The 24,324-nt window shown below is 40.7% G+C and overlaps 1 protein-coding gene across 1 annotated transcript in view; it reads right to left on the minus strand.

Annotated features, from left to right (window-relative positions):
* FBXO21 (F-box protein 21) overlaps window positions 1-24,324 on the minus strand; it is a 41,395-nt gene that overhangs the window by 11,467 nt on the left and 5,604 nt on the right. Inside the window, 14 exon segments of the mRNA XM_038373495.2 lie at window positions 1,210-1,367; window positions 3,478-3,668; window positions 11,157-11,258; window positions 11,261-11,291; window positions 12,333-12,351; window positions 12,354-12,426; window positions 12,428-12,448; window positions 12,450-12,509; window position 13,162; window positions 13,524-13,660; window positions 13,990-14,126; window positions 14,475-14,621; window positions 17,495-17,616; window positions 23,917-24,011. Coding sequence (XP_038229423.1) covers window positions 1,210-1,367; window positions 3,478-3,668; window positions 11,157-11,258; window positions 11,261-11,291; window positions 12,333-12,351; window positions 12,354-12,426; window positions 12,428-12,448; window positions 12,450-12,509; window position 13,162; window positions 13,524-13,660; window positions 13,990-14,126; window positions 14,475-14,621; window positions 17,495-17,616; window positions 23,917-24,011 — 1,294 coding nt within the window.

Genomic DNA, 24,324 nt, shown 5'->3' on the forward strand with positions numbered 1-24,324 from the left:
GAAATGATTGTCTGCCGTCGCTTTCATGGAGGGAGGGTTGACTGACATTTACCCATAACCACCGGCGACAAATTTTTGGCTCCATCAGGCATTGGGAGCTCAGCCCAGAATTCCAATGGGCAGAGGGGACTGCGGGATAGCTACCCACAGTGCACCACTCGGAATGTTGACGCTTGCCACAGTACTGTTGATGCACACCGCCAAATTAATATGCTTAGTGTGGACGCATGCACTCGACTTTATACAATCTATTCCCAAAAATCGACTTCTGTAAAATCAGAGTAATTTCGTAGTGTAGATATACCCTTACATACAATGCAACTCCCCACCTTTTCTGCCCTGCCTGTCCTTCCTGAACAGTTTATATTCATCCATGACAGTACTCCAGTCATGTGAGTTATCCCAGAAGTCTATGTTATTCCAGTCGCATCATAATTCCTTGACTGTGCTAGGACTTCCAGTTCTCCCTGCTTGTTTCCCAGGCTTCTTACATTTGTGTATAGGCACTTAAAATAACTCGCTGATCGTCATGCTTTCTCAGTATGAGGCAGGAGCCCTCCCCTCTTGCACTCTCCTGCTTGTGCTTCCTCCCGGTGTCCCACTTCCCCACTTACCTCAGAGCTTTGGTCTCTTTCCCCCGGTGAACCTAGTTTAAAGCCCTGCTCACTAGGTTACATCCTTAACATATTCTGTTTAGACAATGAAGCTCACCTGGTATGTGTTCAGACTGTTCTGAGGCCCCTTACAGAATTGCATCAACTGTAATACCACCAAATAATTTTCAGATTTAAGTAAAAGTTGGATCTATTCTCCCAAACACAGCAATCAAAGTTTTCAGCAGTGTTTTCTTATCATGTAAACTATTAAAGGTATTTCAAAATAAAATTGGAGGGTGGCAAATTATACTGAAGTTAACTTTTGAGTTCATTCCTAGTAGTACTGATCTCATTGAGAAGTTATGGGAGTGTTCAGAAGCAAGGTAGGTCCATTTAAGATTTGAATATCAGTTTCCTTCTTGCTTTAATCTTGATTTTCAGAGTACATATTAATCTGTTTAAATAATAAGCCCTAGTGTTTTAATATCCATATAACTTTAGTGTAAATATTAACATTGTTCAAATAGCAAGCATAACAGATCTGATATACCAAACATGTACATATAAATGAAATGCACACGTATTACATCTACAGGCTGATTTATTTGCTCACCTTGAGCAGCGTATCTGCAGGAGCCATCCTCCACCAGCACATTGTAAAAAGGTTGATTGGGGCCATGAGGTAGGCTATGGACATTCATATTTCTAATCCATTCTTGTCCCATCATGCAGGTGGGATCCCAGCCATAGATGACACAATTATAGCCATATCTAATTAGAAGTATTAAAAAAATTAATCAAAACCTTGGAAAGGTGCACAGCTGGATACTCTTCTTGAGAGGGGAAGACTACCACTAAAAGGTATGGGATCTGCATGCTGGCACTCATGAGCTCCTGGGAGAGATTCTGTATAAAGATCACCATTTACTTAAGTAGATTAAGAAATTCATGTTCTACCTTCAAACTGAAGACAAAGCCAATTAAGAGTAATTTTGAGAACAAAAAATTAATGGAGTTCTCATGGTGCCAATTCTAATCCAATCCACCTGAGCATGGGACTGCAAGTGGAAGACTTGTGCAAAGGGATCCTTTTATAATATTCCTTCATATGGGAAGGAATTGGAACAGTCATCTCGTACTTTAACTCTGTGGTCAAAGAAAATATTTTGAATAATAAAGCAAACTCACATTTGTTTAACTGAACACAAACAGCCATTCTCTCCCCATCTCTGCTGATAAACAAATAATAATTTTCACAGCCGTTCTTGCCTCACACCCATCCAAATCACTTCAGAGATGCCGACACCTTCTTTCCATTTCCTCAATGGCTGATCAGTCCCAGCCTATCCTTCACCATAGTATTTGAATACCCAGAGCAGGACAGCATCTATTAGCTCACAGCCCATACACCATAAATCTTACTTTGCAGCAAATGGTCATAGGGGATCATGCCACAACTTGTAAGCCCAAGGGCAAATTCAATGAAGAAGTTTTTTATGCAGAATTAGGTTACAAGAATTTCTAAAGGGTGAAGTACAAGCTTGTAAGAGCCTCAGGTATGTAGTTCACATATACTGCCCCCAATCCCATCTTCTTTGGTAACAAACACCTTGCTGTCATATAAGTACATATGGATCACTGATCATCTAGTCTGACCTCTTGTATAAAACACAGGCTATAGAACTTTCCCAAAATATTTTCTAGAGCAGATTTTTTAGAAAGCCATCCAATATGGATTTTAAAATGGTCAGTGATGGAGAATCCACCACAACCCTTGGTAAATTCATACAATGGACCTCGTCAAGTTTCCTTCAAACGAACTAATTCCCAAATGACAAATACAAATCATGAGTTAAATACTAAAAAGACAAACAAACAGTATGTGGCACAGATTAAAGTGAAATAGAAAACTACAGTGAAATAGAAAACTACAGTGAAATTACAGTAAAACAGAAAAATTAAGAATTGGGAAGGAGAAAAGATGTATTCCAAGAGTAGATTTGGGGAAAAAGCATATTTAGTTGCTATGCTCTGGTCAAATACTAAAACTGCACTCAAATCTATTACAATGCAAACTGACCTGCAGCTTACATTTAACACCCAGTTTAGAAGTCATTGTATTGGGAGGGACAATTATTGTCCATTCCTGCCATGTGACCATAGGATTTCTGGGCAACGAGTTTCCAGAAACATAAAACCTATTTTATTTTTATAGCGTTATACGTGATTGTGTGGTATCCTCTGAGAAGTCAAAATGACTGCCTCTGTCCTTAAATCTGCTCCTCATGCACTTATCAGGAACGGGGCCAGAAAAGCAGCTAAAGTAGCACATCACCAGCAGGTTGCATCCCCCAAAAAATAAAGGCAGAGAAATGAAGTCTCCAATGAATGAGGGAAGAGGAGGGAAGATATTATGGGAGAAAGATGATGTACAAGATCTTATTGTTCCTTCCCATTGTCCCTTCAAAGAGGACACGAGCAAGAACAGAGAAAACAATGCGATGTACTCATTGCTATCAGTACTATTTCAAGAGCTTGGCCATAGAATCCCTGCCAACAAATTAACACTTAGGGTTCAGATGGCTCATCTTCATGGTCCTCTTACTAAGCAAAGAATGGACAACACACTTGCAATCCGTCAAAGGACAGCGAAGTATACAGAAGTCAGGCTTCATATCTCTAAAAGGATACATAAATAACTACACATAGGAGCAGCATGTTCCTTCTCAGACACTTCTCTAACCCTTCCTTAGCATGTAATAAAAATGATGTTCAATTGCAGCAAGAAGGAAACAGCTGAATACATTATTCCATACACAAACAAGAGTACACAGTGTTACAGTGGCTGCTTTTGGACTCTGAAAGGTTCAGAGTTGATTACCTCTTGTGTTTCATGACCAGCCCAATAGAAAAGCAGATATCTTTGTGCTTCTCATCAGAACGATGCTTCACCTCAGGTCCCACTTCCTCCTTACGGCGTTCGATATGCTCTAAGGTATGCTGAACTAAATATCCTACTGCCCCATGCTGGGATGGATCCAACACCTGAACATGCTGCAAGATGTCCAGAACCTTCAGCAGGGAGAGAAAGACAACTAGGTTTATAAACAGGTGTCTATAGTAGCTTTAAAAAAAAGAAAAAGAAAAGAAAACTTTCTCCCTAGAGCTTAAGTGCCCAATTCTAGATGTCCGCTCCTCTTCAGATCAGGGTTCTCAAAATTTTTTCCATAAGGTGAATTACATTTTGCTACAGATTTTGGACCAGTTGCCATCTATCCACCACTGCACAGACTACCTCCCCTCCCATACAGCATCATGTAACATGCATTTGACAACTACTGCAATTACTTATCAGAAAAGTAATATTAGGAAAATATTTAACATATCAACTGCCTTTTATTGCAGTTTAAAAAGTGAAAGTGAGGAACTAGCACCGTGCAACCAGTCTTCAAAAACCAGCATCTGCTCTAGATTGCAGAGCCAAAGAGCCCTTCAGAGTTGTTTCTAATTACAAGCACCCTTAACGCCCACTAATACAGTCACTAGCCTCTTAGCCGGAAGGACTGGAGAAAGTCCCTTCAAAGCCAACTAGTGTCACTCTAATTTCTCAGAAAGGTCAGTGTTGCAAAACATGAGTACGCCCCTGAAACAAGTGCATGAGCTATGACTCGTAAGCCATACAACTGTTGAGAGCTAGGAGAAGGGTTCAGGATTCCAAACAATGTTTCTGAGATGGTGGGAGCTTGTTGTTGCTAGACTACCAGACCGCCCTTGTGAGAGTATTCTAGAAACATATTACCCAGACATGCGTTATAAAAATGGGATACTCAGCAGGGCCAGAGTCATCTTAAGTAGTCTGATTTGTCTTAAAGGGGCAGGGGAAGCGGAAATGCATCCCATTCCAGTATCAAATGCCTCATCTGCCTACTATTTGCTTACACACCTTGGCCCCTGTCAAATACCTCAATTATCCCCTGCCCAGCATCCCCCTAATAGCTTCTGCAACATGGTTATGCATTTTCATTACAAAAGGCTGCAGCACACTAAACACTGAAAATCTGGGATAGGATAACAAGTTAATATCAAAGTAAACATTGACCTGCTTGACATATACTGACTCAGAGGCAGAGAGGGGAGAGGCAATGAACAAGGGCATAAAAATACTTAGACAAGTAATGAGCAGAGGGCTTGGAGGGCAATGCTGCATAGTTCAAGATCCTCTGCCACCTAATTTCGGTCAAATGTGCTGCATAGGACATGGGGTCTTATTTCCCATTTAATGTCTCAACCAGGAACATCAAATGCAAGAAATCTCTGGAAAAGCAAAGTCCTGGCACAGTGATCAAAGCTGTCTCGGATCTTTTGCTATTTAAAAGCGACCTGCTCAATTTTTGTTTTAAACCTTATTTAGGAAGAGGAACTACACAAAAATGAAGAAGTTAGTTAAACAGTAACTAAATGGCACGGTGCCAAAAGAGAACTCCCTGCAAGCTGCATGGAAATTTTTTTAAAGACACCATAATACAGACTCAAATTAAATGTATACCCCAAATTAAAAAACATAGTAAAAGGCCAAAAAAAATGCCATCATGGCTAAACAACAAACTAAAAGAAGCAATGAGACGAGAAAAGGCATTCTTTAAAAAGTGGAGGTTAAATCCTATTGAGGAAAATAGACAGGAGCATAAACTCTGGTAAGTGAAGTATAAAAATATTAGGAAGACCAAAAAAAAAATTGAAGAACAGCTACCCAAAGACTCAAAAAGTAATAGCAAAAATTTTAAAGTACATCAGAAGCAGAAAGCCTGCAAACATCAAAGGGGCCACTGGAAAACTGAAATGCTAATGAGCACTCAGGACGCTAAGGCCATTGTGGAGAAACTAAATGAATTCTTTGCATCTGTCTTCATGACTGAGGATGTGAGGGAGAATCCCAAACCTGAGACATTCTTTCTAGGTGACAAATTTGAGGTGACTGTCCCAGATTGAGGTGTAACTGGTGCATTAATTTTTCCATAACCACAACCTCATTTTTTTGAGCCATTCCTCTACAGTTGTGCTGTCTTTTTTTGTTAGGAAAGCTGCCGGCAAAGATTGATATAAATTAGTTATATATAAAATTTTTGTTTCCCAACTGACCAGACACCATTACTTCTATTAAAGTTAGCTTTCTGTATAAAACAGCTAAATTGAGAAACAATGCATCATTTGAAAGTACTGATACCATTGAAGAATGGGCCAGTTAGAGATAAAAAATTAAGTTAGAGAAGTTTCTTTACTGAATAGCCAGCCAACGTGGCACACTCAGTCTTTAAAGCTCTGTAGTTTGTGATCTGGATTATTTACAATGGGTGTCACTGGTGAGGAAAAGAACTTCTCTCTAGTTCTATCCCAAACCACAGAGTAGCCTTTGTTAAGTGTAAGTGTAAATTTCTGGAGGACATGATTCTTAAAAATTTATTATCCATGATAGCCTAGCGATGTTTGCACTGCACAATTTCTTGTTCAATAAAACTCAGTGTTGGCTGGGTTAGAGCATCACCAATCCACTACCTCTTTGAGCTGGCTGGCATGTTAGTACCATTGACTATATGGAACAGCTAGTCCACCCTGTTTAATCTTTGATCTGTACAAAGTATCAGCACTCAGTCTTTTCTTATTCCATATAAATTCTAACAGTCTCCTCTGTATTCCTGCGATGGTTTTATCTAGGATGATTACAAAGTGATTTTGAAACAAGACTATGCTTGGCAAAAGATTCATTTTCACTGTGACTATTCTTCCCAACCAAGAAATTGCATATTTCCCTCAGCACTCCAGCTGCCCCCCATCCCGCATTTACTGCAGTTCCAGTTTGACATTGAAATCTTACAGCTCTTCTAGGGTGTTTGAGATTTGAATTCCCAGGTTTCTTATAGGACTTATTGCCCATTTGTATTCAAATGTTTTGTGGAGGAATGACTTCTCAGAGTCTGGCAAATTTATAGCTAGTATTTCAGATATGGCATAACTTACTTTACTACAGATTTCAGAGTAGCAGCCGGATTAGTCTGTATCCACAAAAGAACAGGAGTACTTGTGGCACCTTAGAGACTAACACATTTATTAGAGCATAAGCTTTTGTGGGCTACAGCCCACTTCATCGGATACACAGAATGGAACATATAGTAAGAATATTATATATATATATATATATATATATATATATATATATATATATATATATAATAATAATTGGAAGTGCCATACAAACTGTGAGAGGCAAATTAGTTAAGATGAGCTATTATCAGCAGGAGAAAAAAACTTTTGTAGTGATAATCAAGATGGCCCATTTAGACAGTTGACAAGAAGATGCAAGGATACTTAACTTTAGGGAAATAGATTCAATATGTGTAATGACCCAGCCACTCCCAGTCTCTATTCAAACCCAAGTTAATGGTATCTAGTTTGCATATTAATTCAAGCTCAGCAGTTTCTTCTGTTTTTGAAGCTTTTCTGTTGCAAAATTGCCACCCTTAACTCTTTTACTGAGTGGCCAGAGAGGTTGAAGTGTTCTCCTACCGGTTTTTGAATGTTATGATTCGTGACATCAGATGTGTGTCCATTATTCTTTTGCGTAGAGACTGCTCCAGTTTAGCCAATGTACATGGCAGGGGGCACTGCTGGCACATGATGGCATATATCACATTGGTAGATGTGCAGGTGAACAAGCCCCTGATGGCGTGGCTAATGTGATTAGGTCCTATGATGGTGTCACTTGAATAGATATCGGGGGTAGCCGTGTTAGTCTGTATCCACAAAAAACAACAAGGAGTCCGGTAGCACCTTAAGGTGTCACCGGATTCCTTGTTAAATAAATGTGGACAGAGTTGGCATCGGGCTTTGTTGCAAGGATAGGTTCCTGGGTTAGCGTTTTTGTTGTGTGGTGTGTGGTTGCTGGAGAGTATTTGCTTCAGGTTGGGGGGGCTGTCTGTAAGTGAGGACTGGTCTGTCTCCCAAGATCTGTGAGAGTGAGGGATCATTTTTCAGGATAGGTTGTAAATCTTTGATGATGTGCTGGAGAGGTTTTAGTTGGGAGCTGAAGGTGACAGCTAGTGGCGTTTTGTTATTTTCTTTGTTGGGCCTGTCCTGTAATAGCTGACTTCTGGATACTCTTCTGGCTCTGTCAATCTGTTTTTTCATTTCAGCAGGTGGGTATTGTAGTTTTAAGAATGCTTGATAGAGATCTTGTAGATGTTTGTCTCTGTCTGAGGGACTGGAGCAAATGCCTGTGTGTATCTTAGAGTTTGGCTGTAGACAATGGATCGTGTGGTGTGTGCTGGATGGAAGCTGGAGACATGTAGGCAAGTATAGCGGTCAGTAGGTTTCCGGTATAGGGTGGTGTTTATGTGACCATCACTTATTAGCACAGTAGTGTCCAGGAAATGGACCGCTTGTGTGGACTGGTCTAGGCTGAGGTTGATGGTGGGATGGAAATGCAGAGGCTTTCCCAAACTCTCAGATTTCTTTAGATGCTAGTTTTAGGGACATATTTGGTTTAGATTAAAATATTACATCAGCAGCATATAAAGCATATAAAGCTATTTTCTGATGTGTTCCTGCAAGTTTTATTCCTGTGATAGATTCATTGCTCTTTTTCCTCTGTGCAAAAGGCTCCATGGCCAATGCAAAAAGTAAAGGAGACAATGAATATCCCCTACCCAGCCTGTCTGCGTAATTCAAGCAGGGAGATTTAAACCCATTAACTCACACAGCTGCTTTTGGGCTGGTGTAAAGAGTATATCCATTGGGCTGGTGTATCCATTTAAGGAACTGGGGACCAATGTCCATATGGGACATGACTTAGAAAAGTGTGGAACTTTACATTTAATCAAAAGCTTTCTCTGCATCAAGTGACACCAAAAGAAAGGGATCTGTTCTTCATCTGGCATTATGGATGTTTATAAGCACTCTCCAATTTGTCTATTCTTAATTAATCCAATTTAGTGATTTAAGTCATTTGCAAAATTTACACGTTTAAGCAATAGTAAAATATGCAATCTGGTTAGCTCTGTTTGGCTCTTAAGATTTCACATTTATTTCTACAAATGTGATGTACTCCACTGTTGGTTTATTTTTTTCTATGCTGGCTGAACACTTTGCTAAAAGGGAACTCTTAAAAATAAAAATTCCACATCACAGAGACTAGTTGAAAGCACATTCTTGGCTGGAGAAAGATGCTGTGACCTCTGTCAGGTGTTAGTAACTGATCCCTGGTCCAGAAGTCTAGAATTAACACATGCACAGATGGATGCAATGCAGGAATCCTCAGTGATCACTGAGAAGGTTGAGGATTTTCAAGGTGTTTGGCAAATTTGGAGCAGTAAATTAGTGATAAAGGGAATACAACTTAAGGACATCATCTGTACTTAAGATCAACAAATTGCAGGACAGTAAAGCGGAAACTGAAAATACATTAACTATAAACCTTCAAATCACTGGCGAGAGAAAGTAAATTGATGGTCTGGGGAATTTGCCACAAGTAGCTCTCAGAATCATAAAGCTTAGCTGTCCCATGTTACAGTACATCTGTCATTTCTACTGGAAGATTCCCAGGGAGAATCTTCATTAGCTTGTACCATTTTATTTGTCGGTGAATCTCTTAAATCTGATATTTCCTTCAGAAAATGGCAGGCTTGGTGAACAATTTATTATACAAAGTAGACTCTAGCTATACCACCCAACAAGCTTACTGAAGAATGCCTGCCAAAGAGGAATTTAGTTATATGGGCCTTCAATCAATAGTTTTTTAGTCAGATCACTTGTCTTTGTAACAAGAAGGGTGTTTTTATATACTCCAAAATTGTAATGGACAGGTGGTCACTTGAAGTCCATGAAGACTAAGACAAGAATTTTTGGGGGGGGGGGGGGGGTAGGGGGTGTTGGGAAGAAAGTGATTGCTTAGAAGTTGATGAAACAACCGCAAGAGGAATGATATGAATGCTATTGAAAGTTTGGGCTCATTTCGTACATTCTTCATAATCTGAACATGCAGCTATTGAATTTTAATTTTTAAAGGATATTGCAAATAAAGACACGTGATAGAGTCTGGGGGATCTTGTTCTGTTGTATTCCCTTTGTCTCCAAGAAATGAACAAGAAAAACACAGTACACATGTAATGATCCTCTTAATTTAACCACTAACTTTTCATCACATCACCTTGACAATCACTATGTTGGGTAACATTGTGCTGTGCAGAAGTGATTGAAAAGATATGTGGAATATGCAGACACGTATTATCCATAATCAACCACGACTGGGGCCCATAGTTCTAGGCACTGCACCAACATATAGGAAGCAACAGTTCCTGGCCCAAAGAACAATCAATAGGGGTTTAAGATGTAGTAGCAGAGCCCTAATGTAGTGAATGGGTTTATCTTCAGTGGGGGTGTGGGTAAAGTTCCAATGGTGAGTCCCTGATGAGTAGAGATTATATTTATTTTGATTTAAGAGGTATCCCCCTTCAATGACATGAATTGAATTTTGCTAAGTTATATGCAGCTGTACTGTAACAACATGCTCAACGTTATTAAATGGTTTCACCTAATTATGTTTTATTCTCAACTTGATGGAAGGCTCGAGTGACCCAGACAATTTATATGTTCAGGACCTTTCTCCATCAAATTATTTGACCTCCTGCCTTGATTGGCATGACTGAAGCATCAGTCCCATTATCCTCATACTTAGGATTCCTTTTGCAGTTCTTTTATTGTGAAAGTAAGTGGGAATGGGTTGAGAGCGCCAAAAACACAGTTTTAGTTCAGTTTATAACAGGTAATCCCAAAGATTTACTTTTTGGGCAATATTTTTCCTTAATCCAGTAAGAGGTTCTTATACCCATGACCTCTATATCATAGAATCATAGAATATAGGGTTGGAAGAGACCTCGGGAGGTCATATGGTCCAACCTCCTGTTCAAAGCAGGACCAACCCCAACTAAATCATCCCAGCCAGGACTTTGTCAAGCCAGCCTTAAAACCTCTTTTTTTTCACACCTCTTTAGGTAACACTCCAGTGCTTCACCACCCTCCTAGTGAATAATAATATCCTAATACTTTCCTAATATCCAACCTAACCTCCCCCACTGCAACTTGAGACCATTGCTCCTTGTTCTGTCATCTGCCACACTGAGAACACCCTAGGTAAAACACTTGTTATTTTACAGCTCTACGGCTGTTTAAGTCTACCTAGAAACATGCAATCTTGGTTTAGAGGTAAAGTACTAGATATATCAAGAGAATCTGAAAGCCCACGTTAAAATGAAAACACAGTTATGGGCAGGAAATCCTAACTTTTGTCTCAGGTCAGAGGCTATCCACAGATATGCAGTAGGAATACAAAAAAAGCAAAATCTCTTCTATATGTGGGAGATATTGATTTTTGAAATGTGATAATTCTTTACATTGTTGTACAACAGAAAGCTCTTGGCTGACTACAACACCAAGGACTGTAGCCCAGAATCAATCTACTATTCTTTAGCTTACCCCCTATGATAAATATATGACCAAGTTTTAGGGTACCTTTTCTGGCCAGATTCCCAGGTGGAAGTATAACCTAGCCTGGAGCATTAGATGCTGCACATTGTCCGGATACATGGCTAGGTACAGATCCAAGGAGTTCTCTCAAGAGGCTGGTAGGACTGATCAGTGCTTTCCCTACCAGCAAAGAAGAAATTCAATTTTAAGGTTAAATCTTCATTTCCTTCCCTATTACTTCAGCATCTGGAGACACTGATCAATGAAGACATTACAACAGTACTGGTACACTCATCCAACTGGAGCAACTCCAGTGGCTTATTGTTGCTAACAGTACCCACTACTCTGCTAGGACGGAATTGCACTAAAATTGCCCTACCAAACTCTACTCTTTCCCCCTGGGGAAAAAAAAAAAAAAATATCAATCTCATGGTTCCAATACCCCTTTCAGAGAATGAACTCTCGAAGTTGCAAGCTTACTTTCTCTCAAATTGTGATATGGTTCTCCTGGCTCATTCATGCTTGGAGCAATTCTTTTATGTTTGTGCTTTTTGGTCTTCTATAAGTAACAGTGAAGACTCCTTAAACAATATGAAGAAAGGTGTTCATAAATAAAAACAATTATAAGTTCAATCATGACAGCCCCAGTGTAACCACACGAAATTGATCATGTGGGATAAATCCATTAGATCTTTTTCTCTACAGGATAGTGAAAACTCTAATATGCCCCAAAGGAAAAACAGTCCCTTGATTTGCTTGTATGAAATATGTTTTACTAAGTACTTTCTATGATACAAAAATATTCCTGTAGAGTGAGTAGGAGTCATTAAATGAGAAATGATGGGTAGAACTGCCAAGTGAATAACTGGTATGGTTTATACCCCATAAAGCCACTCATGACTGCCATAAAGAAGCATATTCCTAATCAAAGCAGCATTTTTCAGGTCCACTTTTATGTAAGGCTTTACATTCTTCATGAGGTTTAAGTAAATCTTACCAAAAAGAAAAGGAGTACTTGTGGCACCTTAGAGACTAACAAATTTATTAGAGCATAAGCTTTCGTGAGCTACAGCTCACTTAATGCATCCGATGAAGTGAGCTGTAGCTCCGAAAGCTTATGCTCTAATAAATTTGTTAGTCTCTAAGGTGCCACAAGTACTCCTTTTCTTTTTGCGAATACAGACTAACACGGCTGCTACTCTGAAACAAGTAAATCTTTACCGCTTTCCAAGGTTAAGAGGTTTCCCACCATACGCTGCAAGACCTCCTTGAAGTAACCACTTCCATAGAACTCCTCTGTTACATGGTGGCCAAGTCAGGTACTCACATTCTTTCACATGTTAGCTGCTTTCCCTTTCCAAAGGCATCTATGTACATGTAGTCAAAGATGTCTGTGCTCTAATGAAACACCAAGAAATAAAACTCAGACTTGGGAGTCTCATTTAAACAGGATTATGTACGTGTCCTTTCAATGCCTCTCACTCTTGTGTTTAAGTTTGAGGTGAATATTGTCAGTACCTCGCTCCTTTAGTGACAGGGTTAGTGTTCCTCTTATTATCTTCTTATAAAAACACATGGCAAAAGACTACAAAAGTCAATTATTTTATCAATAGTCTTCTTCTCCCCAGAGAGGCTTGCAAACTATTCGCAATTTGCTTTAACCCTGATGCTATGATATATTAGAAGGCCATGTTTGGCTAACAATAGATTGTTGCACAATGCAGCTATCGGGATGGGAGTCAAATACCATCAGGGGTATGTGTAATCAAGTTCACTGTGTTGAATGAGATCACTAACATTACCCCTGAAATTTGTACTTTTGGGAGTAACATTACTGCTAATAGTCAATCATTAGGTCATTCGAGGAGTCACCAACACTGATTCCGAGAGCAGGTGGGTACATGACACAGTAGCATCAGCTTCTATCAGTTGTGCTGCACAAAGGTTTAAATGAAATGCCTTTAAAAAAAAAGCTATAAAATGATGAAAAGCAGAAGTGCTACCCCAACTACTGTTATATTTATTCAGGAAGTCTGTTGCCATGCAGAACCCTTTGAGTGAATACACAGCTGTGTATTCACTCGCTGGCTGATGTACAGATTTAGCAATTAAACTCAGATCTATATCGGACAAGATGCTCCTGCATTTATGGATTACCTCAGAAAATACTTCTTGTTTCAGCATTAAAGTAACTTTTCTATTTGCATCAGAAACAAACATACAATGATTTTATCATGTGAAAAAAATAGTTAACTATAAACTTTCAACCTGACCTATTTTAACATCTTGTCAGAGATCGTTGCGTTACTTGACCTCTCTGCCAACAGAGTTTCAGGTTGGGAAAACTGCCTCCTGCAGGTAAATGGTTTATTGGTCTTCCCAAAAGTCAATTGGAATTAACAGAAATCTTACCCTTCTTTCCCCTGACACCATCTCAGCAGGAAGTGACTAGGAAAGTTGACTGGCTCGAGTCTGACGCCCAACTGACTTGCAATTGTTAAATAGAGCACAGACAAGCTGATAGGGATTCCTGTCCTACGGATTAAAACCTGAAAAATGAGATTAAATTAGAGGGAAGTTTACAAATCATAGGTTATTTAATGCAGGACATGAAAAATTCAATTTCCAGAGTACCAGGATTCTCAGCGGAGATGCAATTTTATTCAAAATGCCTCAAAATCCACTGACCCAGCAGCAAGTGCACAGAGAGTTAACATATGATACAGTCTAGAGCAAGCCACCCTTTGTGATATTGGTGCATACAGATTTATTTTACTTACTCATCCATGCAAAAATGACAAAAAAGTGCAAGTAGAATTCTCTCTCAAACTTGTACTAGCAGTGGCTTCCTAGGCTGGTTCAGTAAATACACACTTGCCTGGTGAATGTAGGAATTCAAGGAGTTGTAGTAATCCATCTCATTTCCTTTGTATTTTAACTGTTCATACAGGACACAATTCACAGCATCCAGTACCTGCCTTTGAAACTCCACATCAGGAACAATCAAGACCTCTCCTAAAATGAGTACAGAGTGACAAGACAGAGAGAAAAGATTATTACTTAAGTAATGATACACAGACTGGCTGCTCATTCCTTGAAATAGAACAAACTTCACAGAACACTTCATAACGTTCGTGTGAGAGAGACTCCCCTCTTTCAGATCTTAGAGGACACTCAAGAGTGTGATTTGATTGCAGTTCAGTTTGTAATGGCTCCAAAAAAGAAAAGGACACCTCCCAAGCCCATGTTAGAGCTATTTAAAAATTATGGAGTAAGTTAAACAAAATAAATGTTGTTTAGGCAACATAAAGACTAGCAACATCACTCTGAACACATCAACTAGAACACATTTCTCTACAGTACCTGCCTTTGGAGCCAAGCTTGGATGCCTAGGGTTTTTGGTCCGCAGGGCTTTGCGAACTTCGTCTGTGATATCGTCAACCTGCGCCTGGACACTTGTTAGACAGATGTCTGAGAGAGGATTACAGTACTGGTCAATTAAAACAGCACCTGGAACAGATAAACTATTTAAAAAACAGGATTTTGGTCTAATTTTTCACTTTCCAGCTCTTTGTTTAAAAGCACATATTTTAGCAAAACATTTTTTTTAAAATGTTCATTGGTTCTGATATAAAGTCATACCCAAATGCACAAAACATGGAAACAGACACAAATTATATGTTTCAGAGTAGCAGCCGTGTTAGTCTGTATTCGCAAAAAGAAAAGGAGTACTTGTGGCACCTTAGAGACTAAATTTTATTTGAGCATAACCTTTCGTGAGCTACAGCTCACTTCATTGGATGCATTCGGTGGAAGTGAGCTGTAGCTCACGAAAGCTTATGCTCAAATAAATTTGTTAGTCTCTAAGGTGCCACAAGTACTCCTTTTCTTTTTACAAATTATATGGATCCTTTGACTTTTAAAGGACACATTTACGTCTTGCAACCACTTCTCAGACTTTCAGATTTTGAATCTCAAGTATGCAACCTCCTTCTCTTTAGGGCTAAGTTGTCCCCCAGTGTCTTGAAAGCAGAAGTAATGGAATCTAACATAGAATAGGAGAAGCTGCATTAGATCAATTCTGTACCAGTCATTTCTCTTCCCTTCCTCTTCGAATCTTTTCAGCAGTTGCTAACTCAAGAATCTCACCTTTAAGGCCTTCCATACTCGCAATCCAACTCCATTTCTGCTCATATTTAACATGTCCACTATTCTTAGAACAGTCTCCCATTTTTGTCCAAGTGTCCTCTGTCAAACTCCTTGAGAAAAAACACTTTTTTCAAGAATCCTTCCTTGGTTGCCTTGTCACTGCTCTTTCCAAAACCTCCCTATTGTCCAACTTCTTGTCCTGTCTATATTCAACCACAGAAGATCTCCGAGATCTCTGCAAACAGGATCATGTCTGTTCTAGTTTTGCAAAGTGCCCCATACATCAGCAGACCAATATGCATGACAAACACACCTCCTGCAATATCAGCCATAGAGTTCACCTCCAAAAAAGCCCACAAAGTGGCAGCCTTTGGCTTTTATTGCCTGCCCCAACACATTCCCTTCTCTAAAGTCTACCACCCCTTTTAACTCATAACACACCAAAATAAACTCTCTAAACTGGGTTTTAACTTTCACATTTACTATATTTTTAGAGTACACACCAAGACTGATTGCTTCTTCCCCAAATCTTGGGAAAACCCTGCACTTCCAAAGTCTAAACTATTCTCCCATAGTTCTCTATTTCAGGCTTACATGACATAGCCCAAGAATATGAGCTTTGGGGAAAGCAGGTGTCCAGCAATACCACAAATTTTCTTTAAAGAGCACTTTTTCCCCACTATTAGAACTTAAAAAGGAGGTTGTTCAGGATTTTATTTTAAATAAACTACACCTAATTTTTAAAAGCCTAGTGTAGTTTGAGTGCCTTACATTATGCTGCTAACATGGTACTGAAGTAGGCTGCTTGATATTATATTAATACTGTCCCCTGTGACAATCACATAAGTGCATCTCCTAAGACTACACTGGTGAGCAAACATTTTAAAAAAAAATAAGATTACTTTAAATTATCAAGAAATGACAGCAAATGCCTTTTGCAAAGAGTTACCCTGAGGAACAAAGTTGAAACACAATTAATAAATGTAGATTTCATTTGTACAGAGGAAGAGGTTACAAAACATGGTGTAAAAACAAACCTTTCATAATGTTTAAACATGAATCTTCATTCTGTGAGCCAAATATGCATGGAATGTAAATATTTATTCTAAAACATTTGAGGACAAAGTGAAAACACCAGAAATACTTTTCTAGACAAAATATCATTAAACATGTACAGAAGCAAAACTCATTGCAACTCTCATTAAAGCACATTTACTTTGACCAATTACAACAATGCAGCTACAAAGCACATCCCTGCAGCCCCTGGGGAGGGGGGGGTGGGAGAGGAAGGGACATTGCCCCTACCTGCAGGCACTGCCCCTACAACTCCCATTGGCCGCAGTTCCTGGCCAATGGGAACTGCAGAGTCAGTGCTTGGGGCAGGGGCAGCGTGTGAAGACCCTCCCCGCCCAGGTGCTGCAGGAATGTGATGGCTACTTCCGGAGCGGCGCAGGGCCAGGGAGCTTGTCTTAGCCCCGCTGTGCAGCCAGACTTTTAGCAGCCTAAAAATCTCCCAGATTGGCTTTAGTAACCACCGGGAGGTACAGTCGAACTCTGGGAGACTCCCGGCGAAACTGGAAGGGTTAGCAACCCTATCCAGAAGGGACAATAGAAATCCCAATGGCCTGGAAAAGTCACACCCAAAAGACAGCCAAAAGGAGGAGACTCCCCCTACCTTTCTGCAGGAAAGCAGAGCAAAGGTCCGAAGTTGGAGAACAAAGGGGGAAGGTGTCAGGTGTCTGTATTAAGAGCAGGGTACACTGACACAGGAGAAGATTCTCTCTTGGCACTGGGAGACAAAAGGGGAGCAGGGCATGGCAATGCCCTGGCTCCCATCAATAGGAACCATATCCTCTCATGCTAAGCTAAAGACTTTCAGACTCTGTATTGCAGGTGATTAATCAATAGTTACCTTGTTCTGAAAAGGCTGCCTGGTGTCACAGCAGATACTTACTCAGAGCACTGTGCCCTAAAGGGGTGGGAATGAATCTCCCTCAGGACCCTGGCTTGGTTGGATTCAACGCAGGAAGCCCCAGAGACAGGGATCACTGGTGCCTGAAAGCCCAGTTTCTGAGTTGTAGAGGTCACAGCTCTGCCCCGTGGATCTGTGTGGATCCTTGGTTTGACACACTCCAGAAACACTTACAGGACACTGATTACAGGGTAAGGCATAGACCAGACCTCCTGAATCCATCACAATAAAACCATGAGACTTCTTTCAGGCCAATACTCACCTTCCAAAAATGACAATTGGTCCCCAGGTCGTTCAAGATATGCCTTCAGATTTTTTAAAATATTCTGTTGTCGTAGAAAGTAAAGAATTTTCTTTGCATAGTACTTCCAGGTTAGACACTTCCTGTAGAATTAAATATAAAAACATAAAGGCCCTATCACCTACTAAATTAACAAGCAATGGCAGAATCTCTGTAAGCCCGGTCGTTTCAAAGATCTAATAATCAGGGGATGTTTAAGGAGGTGATCTTGAATACAGCCAAGACACACATGGTTAAGGGATTTAAATGCCAACAGTTCCAATTTTACAGACACTCATAAAATCACATCTATCAGGGTCACCAATGGCCTTTGCCAATTTACTACTAAATGCCTCCTCAAACTCTTCTGTTCAGAATATTAACAAGTGGACAGGTCCCAGACCCAGAATAGGAAAGCAGAATTCCATTAATTTTCACCATAGTTTTATTTCACCCACTATTACTGCCATATGTTTATTGGACCAACTTCTGATGGTGGAAGCTGCAATCTTTCATGCCTCACAGAGTGTCTGAACTAAACACAAGTTGGTACAGATTTTGTTAAGCGAACTGGTTTCCACACACTGTAGGAAACTACCTAAAATGGTTAGCAGGCAGTTTGGTGTGTCACGAATTGTTGTAATGAGCCATAAAACCAGTGTCTCTACTGAGTCCATTATTTTTGGTGTCTAGCAGAATTATGAATTTAAGCTTCCAAGCTCGCCTTTGGAAGGTGTTCTGCAGATTTCAGGACAAGGGCTGAGAGGTCACATATAGAACAACTGCTTTGTGAAAAGTGTTTGGCCGCATGCGATAGGGTGTTTTTGTCTTATTTTTCTGTGAGTTCATTTCAGAGCATAGCGATTGTCTGGTTTCACCTACACAATTGTTGCTGGGTCATTTGATACATTGGTTGATGTACACTGCATGTGACAGGCATGTGTAGGAGCCATAAATCTTGAAAGGTGTGTTGTGGAGAATATTGATCATTGTGGCAGTGACAATACATCTGCAGGTTTTGCATCTCTTGTTCTGGCAGGGTCAGGTGCAGTTTTGAGTTGATGTGTCCTTGTTGGTGGGGAGCTTGCTTCTGATGATGAGCCTGGAGAGGCTGGGGGAGTTGTTTGGAAGCCAGAGCGGGGTTGGGAAAGATTTCTTTGGGGATGTGGTTCCTATCAAATATGGATTGTAACTGTTTGAGGATACCCATATGGGTTCCAAAGAGGGGTGGTAGGTGACAACTAAGGGTGTGCAGTCAGTGGGTTTTTTCTTCTGTATTGAAGCAGGTTCTCCCAGGGTATTTGGGCGGACCCTTTCCATAATGCAATCACCTTCTCTGGTGGAATGCCCTTGTTTAGAGAGGCAGTTTTAAATGTGTTTAAGGTGTGTATCCTGACTTTCCTTTCTGAGCAAATTCTGTGGTATCTGAGTTACTGGCTGTAGATACATTTCTGGTGTGTCTGGGTGATTGCTGGATCTCTCAAGGCAAGTGTGGTCATCTGTGGGTTGCTTGTATAGTTGTTTGTAGGGTTCCACGTTGAAGCTATCATGGTGTCCAGGAAGTTGATGCTGGTGGGGAATGCACTAGGGAAAGTTTGATAGAGGGGTGATGGTGTTGAAGTTATGGTAGAAATCTATGAGGGAGTTTAGGTTGTCTGTCTAGAAGATAAAAATTATTGATCTCTCTCAGGTATATCATTGGTTTCATAGTGCATTTTCCCAAAAGTTCTTCCTCGAGGTGGCCCATGAGAGTTTGGCATATCGAGGAGGCATCCCAATACCCACGGCTGTTCCCATGGTTTGCGCAAAACCTTTGTTAAATGTGAAATTGTTGCAGGTGAGAATGAAATGGATGAGTCTGATGCTGCGTTTAGGGTGGATTTCTGAGTTTTGTAAATTACCTTGTGGTATCTAAGGCAGACAACAATGCCATCATTATCAGGGATGTTGGTATATAGGGAGATGACATCTACGATGGCAAGGATGGTGTTCTCAGGGAGGTTGTTAATGTTGTGCGGTTTCTGGAGGAATTCAGTTTTGTCTCAGAGAAGCTGAAACTTGTGTCATAAGTGTTTGAGGATGGTTTAAATGAGTCCTGATATTCCTTCAGTAAAGTGCCATGGCCATTTAGGATGGGTCTGCCTAGGTTCCCTCATTTGCGTATCCTGGGTCTGTGTGGGATGAGATTGTGAAGTTTTTCTTGGAGCTGTTTGAGGAAGGATTTGAGGGTACTGTATCATACTGTATCAATTCCTGTGTAAACGGTGGTATGGGTCTTTTTGGAATACTTTACACTAGGTAGTGTCTGAGAGTTACCCGTTTTCCTCTTTGATATACACATCACAACATACAGACTCTCATGGCACCCACTTTATCTGCTGGTTTGATCACTATCCGGTGGTTGGGATTTCAGGGCCGATGAAGTGAGCTGTAGCTCACGAAAGCTTATGCTCTAATAAATTTGTTAGTCTCTAAGGTGCCACAAGTCCTCCTTTTCTTTTTGCGAATACAGACTAACACGGCTGCTACCCTGAAACCTATAGCTATCTTGTCAGTGGTAGAGATTGTGGCGGATATAACATTGCTGAGGATTTCAGAGTCAAATTTTTTTCTTAAAGCAATTGATGTAAAGATCCCTGGGTGGTTTTGTCCATTGGTAGGACACCCGATCAGATGATTTTTTTTCTCTCTTATGGACTGTCAGTGGGGAGATGGTAGTTGTGGGTAGTGTTGTTATGGAGTAAGCAAAAGATTTTTTCTAGTTCTCCACATGCTAGTAAGGTATCAGGTTATGTGGTGGGGCAGAAATTCAGTCTCTTGGAGTGTACAAATATTTCAGTTCCGGTTAGGAGCAGTCTTGATAGGTTGATGATGTTGGGTTGTCGTTCGGTGTCCATGTGTTTGATCATGGTGTCTTTGGTTTCTCCTGGTGGTGGTATTCTGTGCATTGTGGAGTTGTAATAGTTGGTTCCACTTTTTGTTTTGTGTTGGATGGCTGTCAGAAGTGGTTGTTTTTTTGTTTTTTGTTTTTTTAAAGTAGTTTGTGTTTCCTGCAGGATCACTAGGTAGGTCTCCTGATTTTTTTTCTTCCAATGTGTGGGAGCATTATGATGATTTCTTGTTTGAAATGGTCTATTCTGGAGTATGTAAGGTACAGAAGAGGACTTCTCAGTTTTCTGAGGTCCTTCTACAGAGCTGTTCAGCGTATATGGAGTTGTATGTAGTGGTCAAAGGGTTATACACGGAGAGTCCTCTGGAATGTAATGTTTCTTACAATTGCTCAGAATATCATAGAATCACAGAATATCAGGGTTGGAAGGGACCTCAGGAGATCATCTAGTCCAACCCCCTGCTCAAAGCAGGACCAATCCCCAACTAAATCATCCCCGCCAGGGCTTTGTCAAGCCCGTCCTTAAAAACTTCTAAGGAAGGAGATTCCACCACCTCCCTAGGTAACACATTCCAGTGTTTCACCATCCTCCTAGTGAAAAGTCTTTCCTAATATCCAACCTAAACCGCCCCCACTGCAACTTGAGACCATTACTCCTTGTTCTGGCATCTGCTACCACTGAGAATAGTCTAGATCCATCCTCTTTGGAACCCCCTTTCAGGTAGTAGAAAGCAGCTATCAAATCCCCCCCCATTCTTCTCTTCCGCAGACTAAACAATCCCAGTTCCCTCAGCCTCTCCTCATAAGTCATGTGTTCCACTCCCCTAATCATTTTTGTTGCCCTCCGCTGGACTCTTTCCAATTTTTCCACATCCTTCTTGTAGTGTAGGGCCCAAAACTGGCCACAATACTCCAGATGAGGTCTCACCAATGTCGAATAGAGGGGGACGATCACATCCCTCGATCTGCTGACAATGCCCCTACTTATACATCCCAAAATGCCATTGGCCTTCTTGGCAACAAGGGCACACTGTTGACTCATATCCAGCTTCTCGTCCACTGTAACCCCTAGGTCCTTTTCTGCAGAACTGCTGCCGAGCCATTCGGTCCCTAGTCTGTAGCAGTGCATGGGATTCTTCCATCCTAAGTGCAGGACTCTGCACTTGTCCTTGTTGAACCTCATCAGCTTTCTTTTGACCCAATCCTCTAATTTGTCTAGGGCCCTCTGGATCCTATCCCTACCCTCCAGCGTATCTACCTCTCCTCCCAGTTTTGTGTCATCTGCAAACTTGCTGATGGTGCAATCCACACCATCCTTCAGATCATTTATGACGATATTGAACAAAACCGGCCCAAGGACCGACCCTTGGGGCACTCCACTTGATACCGGTTGCCAACTAGACATGGAGCCATTGATCACTACCCGTTGAGCCTGACAATCTAGTCAACTTTCTATCCACCTTATAATCCATTCATCCAGCCCATATTTCTTTCACTTGCTGGCAAGAATACTGTGGGAGACCGTGTCAAAAACTTTGCTAAAGTCAAGGAACAACATGTCCACTGCTTTCCCCTCATCCACAGAGCCAGTTATCTCCTCATAGAAGGCAATTAGATTAGTCAAGCATGACTTGCCCTTGGTGAATCCATGCTGACTGTTCCTGATCACTTTCCTCTCCTCTAAGTGCTTCAGAATTGATTCCTTGAGGACCTGCTCTGTGATTTTTCCAGGGACTGAGGTGAGGCTGATTGGCCTGTAGTTCCCAGGATCCTCCTTCTTCCCTTTTTTAAACATGGGCACTACAGTAGCCTTTTTCCAGTTGTCCGGGACTTCCCCCAATCGCCATGAATTTTCAAAGATAATAGCCAAAGGCTCTGCAATTACATCCGTCAACTCCTTTAGCACTCTTGGATGCAGTGCATCTGGCCCTATGGACCTGTGCTCATCCAGCTTTTCTAAATAGTCCCGAACCACTTCTTTCTCCACAGAGGGCTGGTCACTTCCTCCCCATGCTGTGCTGCCCAGTGCAGTAGTCTGGGAGCTGACCTTGTTCGTGAAAACAGAGGCAAAAAAGAATTGAGTACATTAGCTTTTCCACATCCTCTCTCACTAGGTTGCCTTCCTCATTCAGTAAGGGGCCCACACTTTCCTTGACTTTCTTCTTGTTGCTAACATACCTGAAGAAACCCTTCTTGTTACTCTTAACATCTCTTGCTAGCTGCAACTCCAGGTGTGATTTAGCTTTCCTGATTTCACTTCTGCATGCCCGAGCAATATTTCTATACTCTTCACTGGTCATTTGTCTAATCTTCCACTTCTTCTAAGCTTCTTTTTTGTGTTCAATCTGGCTTCCTTCTTTATGCTGTGGAGTTTCCATTGAAACACATAGGAATTCTCTTCAAAGAAGCAATTCATTTCTCTTCCCCTGCTCTTCCTTCTCCCCCAAGCCATAGACCAAGCAATTCTTCTCCATCCTGCCAACAGAAAGAATCAAATCTCATAATACTTTATCCTCCACTAATTAATCAGGATGCTCCACAGGGACAGCCACTTTATTAGGACATTTTTCCAGAGGAATAATTTAGCCTAATGATATTGAACGGCAAGGACTACAGCTCAATCAGGGTGTAATTAGCATGAATTCTGCTTTATGGGAATGCATTTGGCAAGTGCAAAAGCTCAAATTCTGTTTAACCAGTTGTCAAATACGAAATGAAAGCCACAATTTTCAACCCAGAAGTTACAAAATAACGTGAAGAGAAAATTAAATGAATAGTTTCATTCTAGTTTGCCTTTTCAAACAGTCCCTTTAATCAGGACAACAGGATACCAGGAAACATTAAGAGAAATCTACAGTCATTTCAATCACAACAGAAGCAGATTTCTACTGTTTGTATGCCACTGATAGGACGGCACTGTAATGGAGTCTTGTTTGAATGATAATGCTCACCTCTTCACTGCTCCAGAGATTAACAATGGCCACAAAAATATTTACACAGACAAGAACCAAAGGTGCATTGGTTCATTTCTACCTTTAATTTAAGTGATCAATGTAACGCTCATATTTGTGCAGTTTAACCAAACAGTGCATGTTGTAGTGGCTCAAACAAGCTGATTTCAGGACAAACAAAAGTTATAAGCTGCACTTCCCCACCAAGAACCAGAAAAACAACAGAAAGGACTACAAGCACATTGTGCCAAAAGCCATGCTTATTGTAGAATATTTAAAGTGTTTTCCCTCTGGAAAGTTATTTCCATTATGCTTGCTCTGAAGTTTAAAAACAAAGAGACAGCTACTACCTAAGGGAAAGGAAGGTGAATATTAAAATAAACTTCATAATGATGAGATTTATCAGGCTATGACATTTATCTGTTTATTTTAAACGAGGGAGGATGAAATGACCCTGAATATGACCGGAGTGCATTCAGCACTGTAGGATTCACCTCCACTCAGCTAACATGAAATTAGTCTTTTCCACTTCCATTTCTAACTCCTTTGATTTTTTTCCTCACCTTCCTTCCATGTTAAGGATAGACATCAGCTCGTCCTCAAAAAAATGACCCGGGCACTCAAGAGTCTCAATGTCACTGAAGCCATCACAGGGGACCTGGCAAACAAGACACTGTGTTATACACTACAGAACAGTTTACTTTCTCAAGCAGAAATAGGTAATTTCAAAGAAGTTTCAAGAACCCATTTGTGGATACAAGTGAAATTGAACTGAAAACAGATTTTCCAGGCCTGGCAAACTGATAGTTCTCATTGGAGGGTGCTCATCTACAGTACTAGGCCTCCAATAACTCAAATGACCTGAAGTTTTCCAGTCTTCCAGCTATGATGAAAGATGCATCTGAGTAAACATCAATGACCAGCCATGTGCCCCAGTAAACGAACAACAGGGCAGCAATTCTTCATGTGGG

The sequence above is a fragment of the Dermochelys coriacea genome, chromosome 15 (assembly GCF_009764565.3).
Source record: "Dermochelys coriacea isolate rDerCor1 chromosome 15, rDerCor1.pri.v4, whole genome shotgun sequence".
NCBI classification, from domain to species: domain Eukaryota; kingdom Metazoa; phylum Chordata; order Testudines; family Dermochelyidae; genus Dermochelys; species Dermochelys coriacea.